At 39.9% G+C, this 1,882-nt stretch overlaps 1 protein-coding gene across 1 annotated transcript in view; it reads right to left on the reverse strand.

Annotated features, from left to right (window-relative positions):
• Window positions 1-1,882, reverse strand: part of slc2a2 (solute carrier family 2 member 2) — a gene marked incomplete at its 5' end in the record, with an annotated part of 12,460 nt that overhangs the window by 8,250 nt on the left and 2,328 nt on the right. Inside the window, 2 exon segments of the mRNA XM_014030960.1 lie at window positions 828-934; window positions 1,168-1,330. Coding sequence (XP_013886414.1) covers window positions 828-934; window positions 1,168-1,330 — 270 coding nt within the window.

The raw sequence follows: 1,882 nt of genomic DNA on the forward strand, positions 1-1,882 counted from the left end.
TGGGCCACAGTCTTCGTGGGCCACAGTCTTCGTGGGCCACAGTCTTCGTGGGCCACAGTCTTCGTGGGCCACAGTCTTCGTGGGCCACAGTTTTCGTGGGCCACAGTCTTCGTGGGCCACAGTCTTCGTGGGCTGTAACCTCTCAGTTGATACCCAGATGTTGCGTAAATACAGTATCTACATAATTAATATGTAACTCCATACGTGGCTGCGACATGTTTATGCAACAGTAAAACAGTGCACGTGTGAGTTTACTGATGAAGCAGAAAGGCACAACGAGGTAACGCAGAACTTTCGCCTGGGAACGCAAAAAGTATCCATGGGAATGCTAAAGGGAAGAATATCCCCAAAGTCCCGTTGCATTCTCCGTAATTCAGCCGACTGATCACAGTTGTGGCGGAAAAGAAGAGTGGGGCCGCGATGTTATCATGGCTGTGAAACAATAACGTTTCACAATAAAACAGGGAAATTCATTGCTGTTTATTCAGGAAAGCAAACAGAGAAGACATAAAATACCAGTTAGTCAGTTTATAGAAGTAGATGTTATTCAAGATGTTTGCAGAGTTTGATATTTATGTGATCTTTTGCGTGTATACAAATGCTTCATCCTTAATTTTCTGTATTTATTTCCTTATGATTTTTTATATCTCTAAATCAACTAAAGATTTATGACTCATAAAAGAATTACGAGTGTACTTTAGAAGTTGAGTAATCTTAGAAGGTGTGTTTCTGTACTTTGTCTGTTTTCTGTGCTGCTTTTATTTCATCCTAAAACCCAAAAGGCTCATATGTACAGCTGAACTTGCTTCTTGGGATTAGAGACCTACCAAAGATCGTATGGAAACCCTTGCCTCCCGGTCGGCCTCCTGCTTCTCTCTTCTCATCTCTTCCAAATCAGAAGTTAGATCTGTTGCTCCCTTCAGCCGATGCAGACCTGCAGGAAAATCCAGCAGATGAGGCAAAATCCAGAAAAATGATTTACAGTTTGTGTACAGAGATAATTAGAAACAATGTTGTTGTTGTTTTATACCCAAATAAAACAAGTTACAAATTAATAATCTTGCTCCATCTTAAGAAAAACACTGTATCTAAGTTTGTTTCTTTAATAGTACTGAGGAAAGTGACATTCGGGGGAATGTGACTGTGTTGCATGAGTTTAATTCTCACTTTTGCGGGCTTCTTGCTCTTGGCCCAGCAGAATGTAAAGGTAGCGTGGGCTCTCCGGACACAGAGGCAGCAGGAGGGACTGTAGCACTGCAGGAGCTCCAGATAGACCAAGCAACAGGGGCCACATTTCATCATTACCAAGGACAAAGTCCAGACCTATAACCTACAAACAAGCACACTTACTTCAGATTACAGGCTCACTGTGGTTTCAAGCAAACATGATGATATATTACACAGCTTTTGCATGGCTGCGAAGAGTAAAAAAGTATCTACATTATAAATATATAACTCATTCTGTATCAATAATAGGTTTAGAAGAATTGCAAATCATTAAATCGAGCACTTTTGTGTCAAATGTAATGATCTGCAATTCTTATACACCTATCATTTATTCACAAAGGAACATAGTCAACATTTCAGCTGTAGGAAATTGTTCACTTTTGGGAAAAATTGGTATTTTGTATTTTGGGACAGAGGAAACTGCTGTAAAAAAGGGGCTATGAAGAAGAAACAGCTGGAGGAGCCTTTTACAACTGATTTATAAAAAATGCTTTTTTCTGGCAAACTGGAAGACTCATTATCCCATCATTCATATTACTGTCAAAAGATTTCAGTAATCTAGAGCAGTGGTTCCCAAACTTTTTGTCTTCTGACCCACAAAATATCCATGGCAAAAACTTGTGACCCCAAATATTACTGGTCTGAGTACACAAAC

This window comes from Austrofundulus limnaeus, unplaced genomic scaffold (assembly GCF_001266775.1).
Source record: "Austrofundulus limnaeus strain Quisiro unplaced genomic scaffold, Austrofundulus_limnaeus-1.0 Scaffold1149, whole genome shotgun sequence".
NCBI lineage: Eukaryota > Metazoa > Chordata > Actinopteri > Cyprinodontiformes > Rivulidae > Austrofundulus > Austrofundulus limnaeus.